This window comes from Pseudophryne corroboree, chromosome 2 (assembly GCF_028390025.1).
Source record: "Pseudophryne corroboree isolate aPseCor3 chromosome 2, aPseCor3.hap2, whole genome shotgun sequence".
Classification (NCBI taxonomy): Eukaryota; Metazoa; Chordata; class Amphibia; order Anura; family Myobatrachidae; genus Pseudophryne; species Pseudophryne corroboree.
In genome coordinates this window covers 462,090,670-462,109,076 of record NC_086445.1, presented here as the reverse complement: position 1 = coordinate 462,109,076, position 18,407 = coordinate 462,090,670, and the positions used below count along the sequence as shown (strand labels likewise).

The 18,407-nt window shown below is 45.7% G+C and overlaps 1 protein-coding gene across 1 annotated transcript in view; it reads left to right on the top strand.

The window, feature by feature from the left end:
• LOC135028178 (S-adenosyl-L-methionine-dependent tRNA 4-demethylwyosine synthase TYW1-like) overlaps positions 1–18,407 on the top strand; it is a 590,293-nt gene that overhangs the window by 142,609 nt on the left and 429,277 nt on the right. Inside the window, exon 8 of the mRNA XM_063953759.1 lies at positions 14,670–14,796. Within this exon, the coding sequence (XP_063809829.1) occupies positions 14,670–14,796 (127 nt within the window). The remainder of the gene's footprint in view (positions 1–14,669; positions 14,797–18,407) is intronic.

Genomic DNA, 18,407 nt, shown 5'->3' with positions numbered 1-18,407 from the left:
GGCCGTCTCAAAAATTTCAGCAATTAGTGGGCTCGCTCACAGGTGGATCCCTGTTTCTTTCAAGTAGTATTTCAGGGGTACAAGCTGGAATTCGAGATGTCTCCCCCCAGCCGTTTCCTAAAATATGCCTTGCTGACAACTCCCTCAGGCAGGGAGGCTGTGCTAGAGGCAATTAATAAGCGGTATTCCCAGCAGGTAATACTCAAGGTGCCCCTACTTCAACAAGGACGGGGTTACTATTCCACACGGGTTGAGGTACCGAAACCGCATGGTTCGGTGTGACCCATTTTATATTTAAAATCCTTGAACACAAAAATTCAAGTTCAAGATGGAATCGCTCAGGGCGGTTATTCCAAGCCTGGACGAGGGGGATTACATGGTATCCTGGGACATCAAGGATGCTTACCTGCATGTCCCCATTTACCGTCCTCGCCAGGAGTACCTCAGATTTGTGGTACAGGATTACCATTACCAAGTCCAGACACTGCCGTTTGGACTGTACATGGCACCGAGGGTGTTTTATCAAGGCAATGGCCGAAATGTTGATACTCCTTCAAAAAAAAGGGAGTTGTAATTATCCCGTACTTGGACAATCTCGTTATAAGGGCGAGGTCCAAGGAGCAGTTGGTAGTCGGGGTAGCACTATTTTGGAAAGTGCTACAACAGCATGGTTGGATTCTAAACAGTCCAAAGTCACAGCTGGTTCCTATGACGCGTCTACTGTTCCTGGGGATGGTTCTGGACATAAACCAGAAATAGTGTTTCTCCCGGAGGAGAAAGCCAAGGAGTTGTCATCTCTAGTCAGAGACCTCCTGAAGCCAAAATAGGTAGCGGTGCATCATTGCACGCGAGTCCTGGGAAAAATGGTAGCTTCCTACGAAGCAATCCCATTAGGCAGGTTCCATACAAGAACTTTTCAGAGGGACCTGTTGGACAAGTGGTCCGGATCGCATCTTCCGATGCATAGGCTGATAACCCTGTCTCCAAGGACCAGGGTATCTCTACTGTGGTGGCTGCAGAGTGCCCATCTTCAAGAGGGCCGCAGGTTCGGCATACAGGACTAGGTCCTAGTGACCATGGATTCCAGCCTTTGAGGCTGGGAGGCAGTCACACAGGGAAGAAATTTCCAGGGACTTTGGTCAAGTCAGGTTATTTCCCTACACATAAATATTCTGGACCTGAGGGCCATTTACAATGCCCTGAGACCGGCAAGGCCTCTGCTTCAAAACCAGCCGGTACTGATCCAATCAGACAACATCACGGCAGTCGCCCATGTAAACCAACAGGGCGGCACAAGAAGCAGGATGGCGATGGCAGAAGCCACAAGGATTCTCCGATAGGCGGAAAATCATGTGTTAGCACTGTCAGCAGTGTTCATTCCCGGAGTGGACAACTGGGAAGCAGATCTTCTCAACAGACACGACCTCCACCCGGGAGAATGGGGACTTCCTCCAGAAGTCTTCCAATAGGATTGTACACCATTGGGAAAGGCCACAGGTGGACATGATGGCGTCCCGCCTCAACAAAAAGCTATAAAAGATATTGCACCGGGTCAAGGGACCCTCAGGCGATAGCTATGGACGCTCTGGTAACACCGTGGGTGTACCAGTCGGTTTATGTGTTCTCCCCTCTGCCTCTCATACCAAAGGTACTGAGAATAATAAGAAGGCGAGGAGTAAGAACGATACTCGTGGATGGCCAAGAAGAGCTTGGTACCCAGAACTTCAAGAATTTATATCAGAGGACCCATGGCCTCTGCCACTCAGACAGGACCTGCGGCAACAGGGGCCCTGTCTGTTCCAAGACTTACCGCGGCTGCGTTTGTCGGCATGGCAGTTGAACGCCGGATCCTGAAGGAAAAGGGCATTCCGGAGGAAGTCAGTCCTACGCTTACTAAAGCCAGGAAAGAGGTTACAGCAACTCATTATCACCGCATATGGCGAAAATATGTTGCATGGTGTGAGGCCGAAAGGGCCCCAACAGAGGAATTTCAACTAGGTCGATTTCTGCATTTCCTGCAAGCAGGAGTGACTATGGGCCTTAAATTGGGTTCCATTAAGGTACAGATCTCGGCTCTGTCGATTTTCTTTCAAAAAGAACTAGCTTCAGTACCTGAAGTTCAGACATTTATAAAAGGAGTGCTGCAGAGTCAGCCCCCGTTTGTGCCTCCTGTGGCACCTTGGGATCTCAACGTGGTGTTGAGTTTCTTAAAATCACATTGGTTTGAACCACTAAAAACCGTGTATCTGAAATATCTCACGTGGAAGGTGGTTATGTTATTGGCCTTGGCTTCTGCCAGGCGAGTATCAAAGTTGGCGGCTTTGTCTTGTAAAAGCCCTTATTTGATTTTCCATATGGATAGGGCAGAATTGAGGACTCGTCCCCAGTTTCTCCCAAAGGTGGTGTCAGCGTTTCACCTGAACCAGCCTATTGTGGTGCCTGCGGCTACTAGGGACTTGGAGGACTCCAAGTTGCTAGACGTTGTCAGGGCACTGAAAATATATGTTTGCAGAACGGCTAGAGTCAGAAAATCTGACTCGCTGTTTATCCTATATGCACCTAACAAGCTGGGTGCTCCTGCTTCTAAGCAGACTATTGCTCGTTGGATTTGTAGTACAATTCAGCTTGCACATACTGTGGCAGGCCTGCCACAGCCAAAATCTGTCAATGCCCATTCCACAAGGAAGGTGGGCTCATCTTGGGCGGCTGCCCGAGAGGTCTCGGCTTTACAACTTTGCCGAGCAGCTACTTGGTCAGGGGCAAACACGTTTGCAAAATTCTACAAATTTGATACCCTGGCTGAGGAGGACCTGGAGTTCTCTCATTCAGTGCTGCAGAGTCATCCGCACTCTCCCGCCCGTTTGGGAGCTTTGGTATAATCCCCATGGTCCTTACGGAGTTCCCAGCATCCACTAGGACGTTAGAGAAAATAAGAATTTACTCACCGGTAATTCTATTTCTCGTAGTCCGTAGTGGATGCTGGGCGCCCATCCCAAGTGCGGTTTATCTGCAATACTTGTACATAGTTATTGTTAACTAAATCGGGTTATTGTTGAGCCATCTGTTGAGAGGCTCTATTGTTTCATACTGTTAACTGTGTTTCATATCACGAGTTGTACGGTGTGATTGGTGTGGCTGGTATGAGTCTTACCCGGGATTCAAAATCCTTCCTTATTGTGTACGCTCGTCCGGGCACAGTACCTAACTGAGGCTTGGAGGAGGGTCATAGTGGGAGGAGCCAGTGCACACCAGGTAGTCTAAGATCTTTCTAGAGTGCCCAGCCTCCTTCGGAGCCCGCTATCCCCATGGTCCTTACGGAGTTCCCAGCATCCACTACGGACTACGAGAAATAGAATTACCGGTGAGTAAATTCTTATTTATTTATTTTTTATAATTTGTTAAAGTAAACAGAATTCCCAAAGCAATAGCTGCTATAAGTATACAACATATTTATTTTGTTACACAAAACAATTACCTGGATGAGAAGTGACAAGATTTAGATTTTGCTTGCGTGTTTACTACAGATCTCACTATACGTTTCTAAACTCTTTATCTAATCTCTTCTTGCAGATGCAAACTATTATCAGATAAATAGTCTAGGTTATTCCTTCTGGATGATTAATTTGTGATGTGTAATTCATGTCTAATGTTTGTTATACATTTCTGCTTTTGAGTTTAGTGGGTTTTAAGCTATTTTTAAAGTGTTTTAATAGGGGTTTTAGGTTATCGTTGGCTCCAGCTGTGTGCTGCTATTATAGACAATTGATTAATGGGAACCGTCTGCGGTACATTTCATATTTATCTGATGGCCGTTCATCAGAGATGCTTATATATATAAACCAAGGTAACGGAGTCTTGAAGTCAGCCAGCCACAGAATCTGTGTAATTCATGTCTCTTTTTTAAAGGGTTGATCTGGCAACCCTATGTCCAGGACTTCCTTTGCTAACATTGCTCTGATCATTCTATTGTAATGAAAGCAGCTAGAATGCTAGTTTCTGTAAGATGTATCTTGCAACCTTTAATATTCTACCTAAGAATGTGAATTGAAATAAACTGGAATCCGTGCCAGATTAAGGTCCACATGGGCCTGGAGCTGAAATTTTATGAAGGGCCTATTGTGTGCTACCACAGGGGGTGTGGCCATCATAGCGGCGAGTGACTACTATTTTGGGAGTTTGGTCTGCACAGGTGGTGTAGTCTTTACAGGGGATGTGGGGGGGCATAGCTACCACCCACTGCCAACAACCTTAATCTCTCTTCCCTCTTTGCTTATATTTGTATGCAATACATGTTCTTGGTATTGATAAAAAATTTGTGTTCATTAAAGTAATACACACACACACGCACACACATACACACACACACACACACACACACACACACACACACACACACACACACACACACACACACACACATATTTCTCATACGTCCTAGAGGATGCTGGGGTCACATCAAGAACCAATGGGTATAGACGGGATCCGCAGGAGACGTGGGCACTGTAAGACTTTTAAAGGGTGTGAACTGGCTCCTCCCTCTATGCCCCTCCTTCAGACTCCAGTTTAGAATCTGTGCCCAGGCAGACTGGATGCACTCTGAGGAGCTCTACTGAGTTTCTCTGAAAAGACTTATGTTAGGTTTTTTATTTTGAGGGAGAACTGCTGGCAACAGTCTCCCTGCTTCGTGGGACTGAGGGGAGAGAAGTTAGACCTACTTCTAGTGAGATTAAAGGCTCTGCTTCTTGGCTACAGGACACCATTAGCTCCTGAGGGTCTGATCGCTAGGTACGCCTAGATGCTAGTTTCCAGAACCGGCCGTCACCCCCCTTACAGAGCCAGAAGACAGGTGAGTAGAAGAAGAAAAGAAGACTTCGGTGACGGCTGATGTGGTACCGCACAGCGATCGCACGCTGCGCGCCATGCTCCCACACAGCAGCACTACAGGGTGCAGGGCGCGGGGGGGTGCACCCTGGGCAGCATATAAACCTCAAAATAAGATTGGCAAGAGGGGACATAGGTGCCTAGGCACTGTCCTAACCCCCGCCAGTATAAAAATTTAGTTGAAAAAAGCGGGACTGAAGTGTGCCATTGAGGGGGCGGCGCTTAGTCCTCTCAGCTCACACAGCTCAGCGCCATTTTCTCTGCACAGGCTGCAGACACGCTGGTTCTTCCTCACACTTCTGAATAAATATCAGGGTGCAAAACGGGGGGGGGGGGGGGCACAGAAATATTGGTGCAATAAATATATTTCTCCTACACTACTTCATGGCAGCCCTTACTCTTGGGATTGTATCCCATTCCTAAACTTAGACAGGGAATCCTCTCAACACTTTAGGACCACCCACCTTGGGTATATAGCCCTGCTCCTCCCCTTCCTCCATTAGTCTTTTTCCTGTCTCCTAGCTTGACAGGGGATTATGTGTTTGGTTTTTGAGAACGTTTTACCTCTATTCCCAGTAATACGCCTCTGTGTAGCCGTACTGGAAGAGGGTGGCTCCCTGGAGAAGGCAGTGTGTGCTTGGGGCGGTTGTAAGTCCCCGCTGTTCAGCTTAAGGTGTCCGCCCGCTGTTTTTGCTGCTGGTCCCTCTCCCTAGTGCCGCTGTCTGAAGCCGTCTCCCCGGGTGCTTTGCTCCGCTAGCCGCAGCGCCTGTATCTCCGGCGAGACCGGAAGTGCGGGTGGCCGGAGGGCAGCGGGGCGAAGGGGAAGTGCGGCTGGCGGGCGGAAGCGCTGTGAGAGACGGCGTGCGGCGGTTGGCGGGCGGAAGTGCTGGGGCGGCCGTCCTGTAGCTGGGACGGTCTGCTCAGCGCCGCTCTCTATGATTCTTTTGGAGCTTAAATATGGCGCTGCACACTAGGAGTGAGAGTCTCCTATGAGCTGGGCAGGTGTATGCTTACCAGCAGGATGGATAGAGAGCCTTCTCCCCATAAGCCGATGAGTGCCCGGAAGAGGTAAGTCCTCATAGAGGATATGTTTTTTTGATTTTCTGCGTGGTTAGGATTTTAATGTAGTGCTACTGCTGTTCATTTTTTAGTGTGTCTCCTCCTAAGAAGAGGCTATGCAAGAAGAGGCATATGGATATACAGTGTGCAGCATGTGATAAGATCTTTTCTTCTACTGAGAATGTGAAGTTCTATGAGGACTGTATACAGAGTGACATTCAGCAGGCTAGTCAAACCAGTCAGATTCAGCAATTGAAGGACTGGATGAAGAGGTCTTTTGTTACGAGAGAACAGCTGGCTGATTTGCAGGGAAATAAGAGGTCTAGATCCCTGGCTAGTATTGACTCTCAGGACGAGTCAGCCTCTTTGTATGCTGATTATCAGTTTTCCTCTAGTTCTGGGTCAGAAGAGAAGGAGGAAGTTAGAAAGTTTAATTTGGATCTCGTTGACAGTCTCTTAAAGAATATATTTAAGACCATGAACTATAGGCAAAAGGATAAAGGAGATGAAGATAAGGATGTTTTGTTTGGAGATAAGTCCAAAAGGAGCAGATATTTTCCGGTTCACAGAGCATTGAAGGATGTAGTGTCTAAGGAGTAGCAAAACATAGATAAGAGACTTGGAAGTATTAAACGAGTGGATCGGATGTTTCCAGTAGAAGATGAGCAATTTCTGGGCTGGTGCACAGTGCCTAAGATTGATGCGGCAGTGGCAGAAATGGTGTCTAAAACTACGATTCTGTTAGAGGACGGAGCTGTCCTTAAGGATGGCATGGATAAGCGTATGGAGAGTGCGCTAAAAAAATTACATATGTCCTCGGCAGTATCCTTAAGGTCCGGTGTGGCTGTTGCATCTGTTTCCAGAGCTTTGAGAGTTTGGGGATCAGTGTTGTCCACAGATATTGAAGAGAAAATCTCAAGGCAATATTTGCAGAGAAGCCTGGGTATTATGCTCAAGGGCATAGAGTATCTGTGCGAAGCTTCTTTGGATGTGTTAGATTTCGCAGCGAAATCCATGGCGGCAGGTGTTATGGCTAGATGAGCTTTGTGGCTTAGATCATGGTCGGCGGATATGCATTCCAAGAACCGGTTGGTGTCATTACCGTATGAGGGTTCCCTATTATTTGGAAATAAGCTTGAGGCTATTATACAAAAGATGTCAGGGGGTAAGTCAGCGAGGCTGCCTCAGGACAAGAGGAATAAATTTCCGTTTCCTTCTTCTAAGCAACAATTTAAGGAAGCGAGAAGTTATAGGCCGGGGCGAGCTTATATGGGAAGGTATTCCTCGGGGACGAATAGGCAGTCCTTTCGCCAGGCCTATAGGAGAGGTGGACGAAGACAATGACTGTCGCGGAGTTCTGGTATCCTTTCCGGTGGGAGCCAGGCTCCAGAAGTTTGCCAGTCTCTGGCAGTATTCAATTCAGGACACTTGGGTACTGGATGTGATATCTCAGGGATACCGGATAGAGTTCTCCGAAGTTCCAAAGAGGGACAAATTTGTGAGTTCAAGAAGCCCAGCTGCGAGTCTGGAACTAAAGGCTCTGGAAGACAGTTTGGAAAAATTGATCCAGGTGAATGCGGTAGAGCCTGTTCCGCCTTCAGAAAGAAAGAGGGGATTTTATTCCAGAATTTTTCTGATAAGAAAGGCGTCGGGAGATTTCAGAACGATACTAGATCTCAGACAGCTCAACGATTATGTAAAGACGATAAAATTTCGTATGGAGACGATGAAATCCATTCTGTCAGGGGTAAGGAAGGAGGATTTCCTAGCGTCCATAGACCTAGAGGATGCTTACTTTCATGTGCCGGTACACACACGGCACAGAAGATACCTGAGGTTTTCGGTCATGGGCAAGCATTTTCAGTTCACATGCCTCCCTTTCGGTCTGAAGTCGTCTCCAAGGATATTTACCAAGGTGCTGTCGGCACTGGTAACCGTAATAAGAGGTCAAAGAATTGCAATTTGGGCATATCTAGACGATCTACTAGTGTGCGGAGAGTCAAAACAGGAAGTAAAGATGGCGTTAGAAGTGACGCTGCAGATCCTACAAGAACATGGCTGGTTAATAAATTGGAAGAAAAGTCAACTAGAACCAAGACAAGAAATTCAGTTTCTCGGAGTACAGGTGGATACTGCCAATTATACAATAGGTCTTTCAGAAGAAAGATGCTCGAAGATTCGGAGTCTGGCTTCTTTGCTAAGGGAATGCAACAGTGTGACTCTGCGTCAGGGGATGAGTCTTTTGGGTATGATGGCCTCCTCCATAGATGTGGGCGAGATGGCGGATGAGGGGCCTTCAGCTAGAGATACTAGGCTATTGTCGGAGACGTTATTCCCTGAATCATCGCATAGGGTTAAGTCAAGGGGCAAAACGTTCTCTAGACTGGTGGATGGAAACAGAACTGGTCGACAGGAAGACGACTTTGTCGGATCGTCACTTCCTCATTCTAACAACAGATGCAAGTGCAGTCGGTTGGGGGGCGCACCTGTTGCAACAGAACTGCCAAGGAAGGTGGAACCACCAGGAGAGAAGATTATCCTCAAACCACAGGGAAATGAGAGCTGTGTGGAAGGCGATGAAATATTTCCAGAAGCAGTTACAGGGGAAACATCTCAGGATATTTTCAGACAATGTAGCAGTGGTAGCCTATCTCAATCGGCAAGGAGGCACCAGAAGTCATGTATTAATGGAAGAGGTGTCAAACATACTTCATTGGGCGGAACGTCATCTAGAATCCCTATATCAGCACTACATGTTCCCGGAGTAGACAATTATGTGGCAGATTTCCTCAGCAGACAAGAGGTGTTACCAGGAGAGTGGGAATTGAACGACGCAGTGTTCAATCAGATTGTACAGAGGTTCGGCCAGCCACAGGTGGATCTGATGGCCACACACATCAATACGAAGGTTCCTCTGTTCTTCTCCCGATATCATCTCCCAGGATCAAGCGGGGTGGATGTCTTCTCTCTCCCATGGGGGTTCAGACTAGCATATGTTTTTCCTCCGTTTCCAATGATTGCACGTATTCTAAGGAAGATCAGAGAAGAGAGGGCGCAGGTCATAATAGTTCTTCCATATTGGCCAAAGAGAGCGTGGTTTCCTTCAGTACTGAGGATGGCAGCAGGGGAACCTTTGACGTTGCCGCTAATAACGGATCTGTTGCATCAGGGTCCATTGCTGCACCCGAATTTGCGACAACTGCATTTGACGGCATGGAAATTGAACGGCAATTATTGAGAGATAAAGGGTTGTCTGAGCAAGTTGTTAATTTGCTGATTCAGTCGAGAAAGAAGGTATCCTCTAAGATCTACTATAGAGTCTGGAAAACTTTCATTTCCTGGTCGGGCTCAAGATTTAACCCACAGGAAGCAGAGACATCGCAGGTCCTTCAATTCTTGTTTGATGGATTTGAGAAGGGGCTGGCGGTATCTACCATCAAGGTCCAGATAGCAGCACTGAGTGTCCTATTGGAGAGAAGATTATCTGATGAGAGCTTAGTGAGGAAGTTCTGTCAGGCAATTAAAAGGATAAGACCTCGCTTCAGGTCGGTGGTCGCTCCGTGTGATCTGAATTTAGTTTTAAATTCATTAATGTTGTCTCCGTTTGAGCCATTGCAGGACGTCTCAGTTAAGTTTCTAACTTGGAAAGTAGTGTTCCTGGTAGCCATTACGTCAGCCAGAAGAGTTGGAGAGCTACAGGCCCTGTGGTCAGAGGAGCCCTACCTTAATTTCCTCCCGGGTAGACTTGTTTTAAGGACTAATCCAGATTTTTTGCCCAAGGTGGTGTCAGATTTCCATTTGAATCAAGACATCGTGTTACCATCATTCTACCCACAGCCGCAGAATGAGGAGGAGAAGAGAATGCATAGTTTGGATCTAATCAGAGCAATTTCAGTGTATCTGGATAGAGTGAAAGAGTTCCGTAAGACGAAACACCTGTTTGTGTTATATTCAGGTGCAAGGAAGGGTGAGAAACCTACGAAACAGACCATCTCCAGATGGATCACAGAACTCCTGGCGTTTATTTACAAACAGAATGGTCAAGAGGTTCCGGAGCAGCTAAAGGCACACTCTACCAGGGCCATGGCAGCTTCCTGGGCTAAGAAGGCAAGGCTTTCGGCGAAGGATATATGTGCAGCAGCCACATGGTCTTCTATGCATACATTCTCCAGTCATTATGCGGTGGATGTTATGGAGGCACACTTTGGGAAACGTGTCTTTGATGCAGCATTGAATTAAACAAATTATAGTTTTCAGCATTGACAAGATGTCTGTGGTATTTTTTTTTTATTGCCCTCCCTATATTGAGTGTTGGTATATCCCAAGAGTAAGGGCTGCCATGAAGTAGTGTAGGAGAAAAAAGCAAATTATACTTACCGATAATTTCATTTCTCCGAGGTACTTCATGGCAGCCTACAATATACCCTCCCTTAGTGAAGTTTAAATATAGTCTGGTCACAGGAGACACTCAAAAGACTAATGAAGGAAGGGGAGGAGCAGGGCTATATACCCAAGGTGGGTGGTCCTAAAGTGTTGAGAGGATTCCCTGTCTAAGTTTAGGAATGGGATACAATCCCAAGAGTAAGGGCTGCCATGAAGTACCTCGGAGAAATGAAATTATCGGTAAGTATAATTTGCTTTTTTAATATAAAAGCGCTGCAGGTCTGGGGCACTCCTTAGTGTTTCAGAACCGGTGATTAGGCGCTGGGTTGTGGGCTGGCAAACTTCTTCTGTGTCTCTCTGACAGACTTTGCTGTGTGTCTGTCCCCTATATGCCCGGTGTGTCGTGGGTGTCGGCATGTCTGAGGCTGAGTGCTCTTCCCACAAACGGCTGTGGGAGTGACCCTGTCGGCACCGCCGGCTCCTGATGGTACTTGGTACATGTGTGTCGACACGTCAGGGGCTGAATGTTTTTCCCATGAGAAAACTATATTAGGGACACAGAAGTGTGTGGGTGGCCATGTAGGCACCACCAATACCTGACTAGGTAAAAAAATTTGCATAATAATGTGATGCATATCAGAAAGGGGGTATATATGTGTGTGTGTGTGTGTGTGTGTGTGTGTACATATGTGTGTGTGTACATATGTGTGTGTGTACATGTGTGTGTGTGTGTGTGTGTATATGTGTGTGTATATATGTGTATGTATGTATATATGTATATATATATATATATATATATATTAGTAAGGTTGCATAAATCTGTGTCCCAAACACAGACGTAGAAATATCTATGGAGGATGTCATGTTCATAGCTGTTTCTCATACGTCCTAGAGGATGCTGGGGACACTTCAAGAACCATGGGGTATGGACGGGATCCGCAGGAGACATGGGCACTTTAAGACTTTGAATGGGTGTGAACTGGCTCCTCCCTCTATGCCCCTCCTCCAGACTCCAGTTTAGAATTGTGCCCAGCGAGACTGGTTACACACAGGGGAGCTCTACTGAGTTTCTCTGAAAAGACTTTGTTAGGTTTTTTATTTTCAGGGAGAACTGTTGGCAACAGTCTCCCTGCATCGTGGGACTTAGGGGAGAGAAGGCAGACCTACTTCTAATGAGTTCAAAGGCTCTGCTTCTTTGGCTACAGGACACCATTAGCTCCTGAGTGTTTGGAACACTAGGTACGCCTAGGGGTTCACTCCCAGAGCCCGCCGTAACCCCCCTTGCAGAGCCAGAAGTCGGAAGACAGGTGAGTAGAAGAAGATAGAAGACTTCAGGTACGGCTTCTGAGGTACCGCACAGCGATCGCGCTGCGCGCCATGCTCCCACACACAGTGGCACTACAGGGTGCAGGGCACGGGGGGCGCCCTGGGCAGCATAAAAAATCCTCATACAAGCTGGCAAAGTGGATAAGATGTGCCAAGGCACAAAATCCTGACCCCCTGCCAGCGTTTTTATATTCTAAAATAGCGGGCTGAAGCGCGCCATTGAGGGGGCGGGGCTTAGCCCTCACAGCTCTCAGCGCCATTTTCTCTCCCCAAGAAAGCTGTAGAGACGCTGGTCCTTGCCTCCACACTGCTGTAACAAGTAACAGGGTGCAAAACGAGGGGGCACAGTTAATTTGGCTAATATAAGTTATAAAAGTGCTAGAAACAGGTCTGGGCTTTATATTAAGGTTTCAGTACTGGGTTTGAGCGCTGGGTTGTGAGCTGGCAAACTCCCTCTGTGTTTCTCTGACAGGCTTTACTGTGGGTCTGTCCCCTATCTGCCCAGTGTGTCGGTACACGTGTGTCGGCATGTCTGAGGCTGAGTGTTCTTCCCAGGAGGAGACTGTGTTAAAGACAGAAACGGCTGTGGTAGTAGTGACCACGTCGGCACCGCCGACTCCTGATTAGGTAAATGTGTTGAATGCCTTGAATGCTAATGTGGCTCTTATTAGTAAGAGATTGGATAAATCTGAATCTCAGAACCAGGCATGGAAGAAATCTGTGGAGGATGTGTTATCACAGGTCCAGACCCCCTCAGGGTCACATAAACGTTCATTTGCTGAATTGGCAGACACAGATACCGACACGGACACTGATTCCAGTATCGACTGTAGTGATGCCAGGTTAGACCCAAAATTGTCAAATAATATTCATTACATGATTGTGGCAATAAAAGACGTGTTAAATATCACTGAGGACCCTGCTGTTCCTGATACTAGGGTCTGTATGTATAAGGGAAAGAAACCTGAGGTAACATTTCCACCTTCTCATGAACTGAATACTTTTTTTTTTTAAAATGTGGGAAAATCCTGACAAAAAGTTTGATTCCTAAGAGAATTCAGGTGGCGTATCCGTTCCCCTCTGCAGTTGTAGTTTACAAAGATGTATCGTATTCATTTACATTTGTAGGATCTCAAACTGTCTTTTAAGTCTCTGTACCAGTTGCATGAACTTCTGCTCTTGTAAATAGAACTTAAAATATACCTTTACGTCTAGTGCACTATATAATTGTACACTTGGTTGAGAACCGTGCTTAGAAGAAAAATGCCCTGTATGCTAGAGCAGGTGCTCTACATAATGCTTTATAACTGAGCCATTGTTTCAGCTGGGGTCCACGTGCAGTGTATGAGGAACGTTTGAGAGCTGCATGCAAAGTATATTGTGTGGCAATAAATAGGCAACCTGGGTCTGTAGCTGTGAGTCCGAACCTACCCTTATAGTCTAGTAGAGCATGCTAGTTAAACCCAAGCCAATGAGGAACTTTACTTCATTGCATCGATCTCTCATTCAACCTCACTCGAGTATTTTAGTGATGTCTCTTAGAGAGAAGGTCCAGAGGATGCCCCCTTTTACGTTTCTTCCTGGAAGTACCCTGCCACCACACTTCTTCATAACAATTAGTGAACCAGCCAGGGCAGCTAGCTGAGCACCACCTTTTATACAGTCAGAAGCAATGCTGTACAATCCTCCAGAATTGAATATTGTCTGACACTCTGTGCTGTGGCATGTTGAGACAAGAGGATTCCAGGCAGGCCGTGTGCATGTTATAGAGTAGTGGGATGAAGCTGGCTGGACCCCATTCCCTGGTAGCTTGCAGGGGTTTATTTTGCCCACCATCCCTCTATAATCTCTTAAAGTTTTGCTTTCTAGCATCATGGCAGAAGAATCAAAATATAAAGAAGTAGTTTTGCAGATAAAAGGAAATATCTGCTGGAGAAGAAATGTATACTTTGTGTTTTTGCTCGTCTTACGTTTTCTGTAATTGTTAGTGTGAGAGCTCATTACAAGTCCATGGTCCTGAAGCATGCCACTTTGTAATGCCAGTTAATATTTTATGAAGTCTATTAGTAAAAGTGAATGACATTCTAATAATACTAATAGTGTGTAGTTTGTCTTGCTACTGCTACAAGAATTGGTGCACCTGCAGTAAACTTTTAGTTTAATTCCCTTTTATGTTTCTGTTGTTCCCTTTGTGGAAATAAATTGTTTTACATAAGACTTGGAAGAATGCTGAATTTTGTCTCTGACAAATATATGCTCACATTTTATTTTGTCAATTTAAAATGATGAGTGCTCCAATTTTCTCAATACGTTCCATGGAGTGTTTTGTTAAAAGTGATAAAGCTAAAATCTTTATTGCACTTAAATGTGCGTAATAGCACATGGACCTGTCTCCTTTCTGGGGGGAACTCAGTTCTGCAGGAAGTGCCACTGCACACACATTGGCCAATTATGGTAGTAGTGTTGACATCTCAAGTTTTCCCTTGCATCTCTATGGGGTGTGAGTAAATCTGCTGGCAGGACTATGAGGTGTCGTTCTGGAACAGCACAAGGTATGGATGTTGGGAATTTAATTCTCCCCTCTGACTGTTTCAGTTTGGTTTAATGAAAGATATATACAGGCTTGTACCAAATAAAACACCTTCCACAGTGCAGAGATAGTCATCATGCTAATGGCATATTTATGTACTTGTTTATATTTCTGTAGCACCTACAGACTATGCAGTGCTTTACAGGCCGGGTTTATTCATTCACCCCAGTCCATGGCACAGTGATGATTACAGTTTGACAGTGAGACTGTGAGGCAGCAATGCTAAACTCTTACTATATTAATGGTGCACAATTTAGTTGCCTTCTATACAAGTTTCCTTTTTCTTTGAAGATTTAAATCTGTTACACATTAGAAAAATGAAATACATTATTTTATTCCTGTTTTAAAATATACAATCTCTTAAAGTTACTGGCTTTCATTTTGAAGAAAGGATGAAGTTTGGCTTATTTACTTATTTTGTCCCCACCAGAAAGAGCAAGAAGTTAGTGGGGAAGGTGGAAATATGGGAACATCTCTTCAGAGCTCTGAAACAAATGACCACAATGAACCTAGAGAAATGATTACTCCTGCTCTCCAGGAGGCCCTCACTAAGCAAGGTATGTTAAACACCAGAACTGCATGCATTAACCGTCCGTGATGTGTGTGTCCTGCCAAGTATTAAACTGAATCACCTAATGCAGTGTTTACTCAAGAAAACAGAGAGCTCTGCTCCCTGCCGAGACAGAACTTTTTATTTAATGTATTGTGTATTTATGATGATGCTTTTGTAGAGTATGTTCATAGCAAAATTTCAGGTTTGCCAAGCTTTTCTCATTAATATACCGTATATACGGGGGCTTAGCGAGGGCGCCGGAAAAGATAAAGGGTGCAACACCATAGCACTGTGCCGCGGACCACTTTTCAGGAGGAAAAGGAGCAGCGGGGGAGCACACTGACTCTGAGACTAGGTAGGGAACAGGGCAGGCCAGAGGCGGCAGCAGGAGATCCTGAAAGCCGGAGCTCTCCCAGGCTCTGTATATGGCTCACTGTGTGCTTGTAGCTGTGCAGCAGGGTTACTTATGTCCTGCAGCACCATTCTCTGCCTCCGCAGCTGCATCACCTCTCTCTGCCCCAGTTGCTGCATAATCTCTCTGCCCCAGTTTTTGCAACATCAACTGGAAGATGCAGCACATGTATTTACTTCAGATGCTACAGCACCTCTCTCTGCCCCAGCTGCTGCTGCACCTCTTTCTAAATTGATGTTGCAGCACCTCACTCTGCCTCTCGTGCAGCTACAGCACCTTTCTGCCCCTCCATGCTGCTGGGGAGCAGCACTCTCTGCCCCTCAGGCAATTCTGGGACATAATCTCCCAGTGCCTCAATGAAAACTATCAGGTCTAGGATGGCAGTTCTAGGGTGATACTTTCATTGAGAATTTTTTTTTGGGGGGAGGATTCAGGTCTGTAGGGGGAGTGGGGTGTCACATTTTGAGCATTATTTTCATTGAGGCATTGGGAGATTATCATATCTGGTGGTGGGAGGGGGGCAGTTTTGGGGCATTATTTTCATTGAGAGATGCGGGGGGTTTATCAGGTCTGTGGTAGGTCACATTTGGGGCATTATTTTCATTGAGATATGTGGGGCGGTGGTTTATCAGGTCTGTGTGAGGTCACATTTGGGGCATTCATTTCATTAAGGGATTGATGGGGTTGTGAGGTCAAGTCAGTTGGGGCATAAAGTACATAGTGTTTTTTAATTATTTGAATTAGACAAGTAAATAGTTAAATACGGCTACTTCCGTAGCGGCTCTACTGTGGTGTAACCTGAATAAGGGGCTCTACCATGGTGTAATGTGTATAAGGGGCTCTACTGTGGCATAATATGTATAAGCGGCTCTACTGTGGCATAACCTGTATAAGCAGCTCTACTGTGGCTTGACATGTATAAGCAGCTCTACTGCGTGACTTACTGTGTGTTAGCGGTTCTACTGTGGCGTACCATGTGTTAGAGGCTCTACTGTATGGCGTAACGTGTATAAGCGGCTCTGCTGTATGGAGTAACGTGTATAAGCAGCTCTTCTGTGTGACATAATGTGTATAAGCAGCTCTACTGTGTGGCGTAACTTGTATAAGGGACACTACTGTGCGCTGTCATGTGAATTGGTACTATTCTGTGATCACGAAGCCACACTCCTGTCTTTTAGTTGTGCGCCTTCGGCGTGCACTGTCCATAAAACATGGGGTAACCCACAGGAAACGTTTGCCCTGAGCTCCACAAGACCTAGAACTGGCCCTGTCACCAAATAAGGATTTTTTTTTTTAATTGGGTATTTTCTATTAGAAGTTTTTCACAAACAAACAAACAAACAAACAAACATACAGTCAAAAAAAAATACAGTCTGATATAAATCATGTAGTACAATAAAAAAAGTAAACTGATATCGCTTTTAATAAAAGATAATACTAGGTCACTGTGGTGTACGACTCAACATACAAACTAGCAAAATTAAGGCTTCAGAATAGGTAGAGGGAACTGCATAAGACCATTAGTCATGGAAAGAAAAATGATACAAGAAAATGTAGGCAAAATTCACGGGAGAGAAAGAAAAGGTGTACAGCATAGAAAGTGTGTATGAAGATCTCGGTCCGGTTAAACTACAAGGTGAGTGTCTGACCCGTGAGCTCTATTATCAAATCTCACTCAGCTCTCCCTAACCCTGACCATCCCGCTTCAAAAATCGACGTGTTCTATCTGTCCTATTTATCATCGTATTTAGACATCACACCCCGAGATCTAAACCTCAATCTCTCATGGCCAGAGACATCATTGACTAGAGCTCTCCAGTGGGAGACATTGGGTGTTTAAGGTGAAAGCCACTTCCTTGCTATTAATACCATACCATAGTGGTTAAACAGGAAACATTTTGGTATAGGACCAATGAGTGTGTCTCTTCGATATTCAACCCGAATAGACACAGTCTATGGTCTAGCATAGGTAGGGACAGTTCTGTAAGAGTAACATAACCCCAAACTGTAGTCCAAAAGGGTAGTACCTTTGAGCACGACCATAAGAGGTTCCAGAAATCGGCCCCCTCCACCCCGCACTTTGTACAGCACGTGTCAGAACGAAGGTGAGCCATGTGAAGCATTACTGGAGTACGATATACTCTGTGCATTATATAGAAATAAATTTGCTGGTCTTTGATGCATGGGGTAGTATACTTAATGGAGACCAGCACTTTGCGTCCATTGCTCACCAGAAAGTTCACCTAAATTGTGTTCCCATTTAGTTTTCAAAGGGTCAAATAGATGTAAATTGACATCCATTCAATGCAGCATACACCGTAGAGACGTGCCCCATTGAGCTCAAATTAAGAACCACTTGTTTGATTGGAGACATTGAAATAGCTAGTGGCACTTTACCAAACTGAGCTTGTAATGCATGGCGTAACTGAAGGTAGCGGAAAAAGGCCGAATTAGCGACATCATAGTCACGTCGTAGCTGTTCATAGAACCTTAAGCTACCACTATCGTACAGCTGAGTCACTGTTGTAATTCCCACCTTCAACCATAAATTATCTTGAGACAAAGGAAGTAATTCTTAATATGAAGCGTTTAAACGGCAAAGGTGTCTCCTCATCAATGTCATGCCAGTCAAAAACACTGAGAGAGCCTGCCAGAGGATAGGAGGAAGACCAGAAGTAGCAGAACCAGACAGCAGAAATTGAAGCTGGGTGAGAGGGCACCCCACCCACTCGGCATAGAACCCAGCGAACATAGCACCACCCCTATCCAAGATCCAACTAGAGAGATGGACCAGTTGAGAGGCCAAATAATATATGCGTATGTTGGAAAGACCTAGCCCACCATCCAGTTTGGACCGAACCAAAGCTTTCATATATAACACGGTCAGTAGTGAAAAATATATATTTCTCTATCGTCCTAGTGGATGCTGGGGTTCCTGAAAGGACCATGGGGAATAGCGGCTCCGCAGGAGACAGGGCACAAAAGTAAAGCTTTCCGATCAGGTGGTGTGCACTGGCTCCTCCCCCTATGACCCTCCTCCAAGCCAGTTAGATTTTTGTGCCCGGCCGAGAAGGGTGCAATCTAGGTGGCTCTCCTAAAGAGCTGCTTAGAAAAGTTTAGCTTAGGTTTTTTATTTTACAGTGAGTCCTGCTGGCAACAGGATCACTGCAACGAGGGACTTAGGGGAGAAGAAGTGAACTCAC